Source organism: Galeopterus variegatus, unplaced genomic scaffold (genome assembly GCF_000696425.1).
Source record: "Galeopterus variegatus unplaced genomic scaffold, G_variegatus-3.0.2 Scaffold115, whole genome shotgun sequence".
Taxonomy (NCBI): Eukaryota; Metazoa; Chordata; class Mammalia; order Dermoptera; family Cynocephalidae; genus Galeopterus; species Galeopterus variegatus.
Window position 1 is genome coordinate 305896 of NW_007726226.1, and position 3084 is coordinate 308979.

The 3084-nt window shown below is 46.3% G+C and overlaps 1 protein-coding gene across 1 annotated transcript in view; it reads left to right on the forward strand.

The window, feature by feature from the left end:
* Nucleotides 1–3084, forward strand: part of ATP10B (ATPase, class V, type 10B) — a 111275-nt gene that overhangs the window by 42030 nt on the left and 66161 nt on the right. Inside the window, exon 5 of the mRNA XM_008587192.1 lies at nucleotides 720–851. Coding sequence (XP_008585414.1) covers nucleotides 720–851 — 132 coding nt within the window. The remainder of the gene's footprint in view (nucleotides 1–719; nucleotides 852–3084) is intronic.

Genomic DNA, 3084 nt, shown 5'->3' on the forward strand with positions numbered 1-3084 from the left:
TTCAGATCCCCGTACCAGCCAGCCAAAAAAAACATACACTTAGTGGCCTTTGCACATGCAGTTCCCCCAGCCTAAAACTCCCTTCTCCCAATTCTTCTCTTTCTCTCCAGGTTTCCCTTAAATGTCACCCCCTCTGAGAAGCTTTCTATACCATGCTCTCTAACACCATCTCTTACCTGCTTTAGCCTCTTGCCTACTGTTTATTATTTATTTCATGGGACTTATTAATAACTGTCATTATCTTATTTATTTGCTTCCTTGTATATCTTCACCAGAATGTGAGCCATCTGCCTTATTATTGTATCCCACCATAACAGCTAAAACAGCCCCTTTGTGCAAATTGGAAAAAGATAGTCCTTCCTTCCTCAAGGCAACTTGCTATCATGTGCCAGAAATTTGACATAATAAACTCACAAATCTATGACGACTACAAAATGAGGGGTAACCTCTAGAGTTGTGCAGTGTACAACCAGTGGGTGGTGACTTTGTCAGTGCCCAACACAGTGTCTGGTATGTAGGGGACACTCAATGAATACCTGATGACAAACTACGTGAGGCCTCTACAGCTGTTCTCAGCAACCTCCCTGAGGCAAGACAGGTTCAGATTAGAGAACAAAACGTCCCTTTTATTATAAGCTCCTGTGAGAAGAGCCAAGAGTATGGTCCAGGGCAGACGCAAACAGGGGCCAAGTGACTTATGTCCTCACTTTCTCTCAAAGGCCATGAGACGAAAGCCATGTTGAACAACAGTGGCCCCCGGTACAAACGCAGCAAGATTGAGCGGCGCATAAACACAGACATCTTCTCCTGCATTGGGCTCCTCTTCCTCATGTGCCTTATTGGAGCTGTAGGTATGGAATGTTCTGGAAAGAACAACACAACACACCATCTTCTATTTCTTTGGGAAAGTTGCTTCAGTCCTCTGAGCCTCAGTTTCCTCATCTGTAAAGCTAATAAAAAATCAAGCCTATCCTGCCTACTTAAACGGGATGCCAATGAAATGAAAACACAAGGGAAAAATCTCCTGAAAGAAGTATGTGCTCTTTAAATATTAAGAATGTTGTCTATCATTTATTTGTTTAATAAATACTTACTGAACCCACCAGGCACTGTCTTGGTGTGGGGGGAAAACAAGATGAATCAGTCACAGGACTGGTCTTCACAGAGCTCATGATCTAGAGATAGAAGGAGTCGAGCATGTAAACAGAATCGGTAATACAATCTGTCCCACTCAGTGACGGGCTGCACACAGGGGCTGTATTAGCTTCCTATTGCTGCTGTAAAGAATTAAACCACGTGGGCTGGCCAGTTAGTTCAGTTGGGTAGAACACAGCCATGCAACACCAAGGTGATGGGTTCAGATCCCCGTACCAGCCAGCCAAAAAAAACATACACTTAGTGGCTGAAAACAAGACAAGTTTATTCTGTTACACCTCTAGAGGTCAGAAGTCTAAAGTCAGTTTCACTGGGTAAAACTCAAGATATAAGGCAAGTCTGGTTCCTTCTGGAGGCTCTGAGGAGAGAATCCATTCCTTGTCTTTTTCAGCTTCTAGTGGCTGCTTATATTTCTTGGTTTGTGGCCCCTTTCTCCATCTTCAAAGAGCACCACTTCAATCTCTCCTCACATTTTCTCCTCTGTTGCAGCAGTACCCCTCTCCACCTCTCCTTCATAAGGACACTTGTCATTACATCACTGAGCCCACCTGGATAACCCAGGATACTCTCCCCATCTCAGGATCTATGACTTAACCACATGTGCAAACTCATTTTTGCCATATAATATAGCATTTCACAGAGCCTGGGAATTAGGATGTATCTTGTAGGGGAGCATTATTCAGCCTTCTACAGATATTATGAGAACACCAATGAGGGAAGTCTTTCTTGAAGACGTAGCTGCTAGAGCTGATGCCCAAATGGAGTAGGCCTTCGCCGGAGGAGGTAGGTGGCAGAGGAAAGTTTAGGGGCAGGATGGGGCAGGCAATTGTGAGGGGAAACAGAGAGGCCACTCTCAATCCCAAGGGCAGCACAGAGGTAGGAAGAGAATCACCTTATGCAGAGGAGGAGTTGGCTGTTTGGTGTGGCAAGAGAAGGCCAGAAAGGGAGGCCTAATCAGAACCAGGCTGTGGCCCGAGTTCTACAGCTGCTGGAGTATGGAGCGTGGAGCATGGCCAGTGGTATAGACAGCAGTGGGGGGAGCCACTTAAGTTGATCCTCTAAGTGTAGGCAAAGAGGGGCCTTCACTGAAGCTCCTACCCACTCTGGATGCTAAAGGAGACTCCCCAAAAGAACCAAGGACAATCAAGAAGAGGAACTGCCAAGCTGAGTCCAGAATCCCCTGCTGACCCCAGACCAATGAGCAGCAGTGGTATTTGCTCTTGACTTGCCTTAGCCAGAAATTTTAACCATCATTCTTTTTAAAAAGATAGTGTCTGAAAGGCTAAAGCCTTCCTCGGGCTCAGAGAGGTTGGGGGCACACTGATGGGATTTAGTCTTGTGGTGGCCTGGAGTTTTAAATTAATACACTTCCCCGGTGTGTCTAATAGCACCCCACATGAGGGCAGCACACAGCTGGGGAGGGAAGCAGGCAAACGAGAAAACCAGAAAACCATCTCCCACCCAACTCCGTAATCCCCACACCAGCCCACGTGGCCACTTCTGTGCCCTCAGAAACACAGCAGGAACTTTAGTCTCTGCTTCAGGACATTTCAGGGCCTGGCAGAGCTGAAAGAACATTTGAGATCATCTTACTGTGTCTCCAGAGAAAGTCACACAGTGAGGTGAGGCACAGGCAAGCCAGAATCAGCTCCGCAGATTCCCCCAGATAATAAACAAACAAAGTCAACAGGAGGAGCAGAATTCTATTCCATCTGAGAATAATGACCGATACATCCAACAGGACTCTGTTGGTGCCTAATTAAAGCGCAGCCCCGTGGGAGGTAAATGCTGTCAAATGAGGTTGAGTGCCACTTCAGGGTTCTTTAACACATGTTTTCTTTGATTTCCTAAAGGTGATTTCCTAAAGGTGTTTCTTCTTTCTTTGCCCAGAATGCACTCCCCTGGCCTTTCCGACCACCCAACACCTGC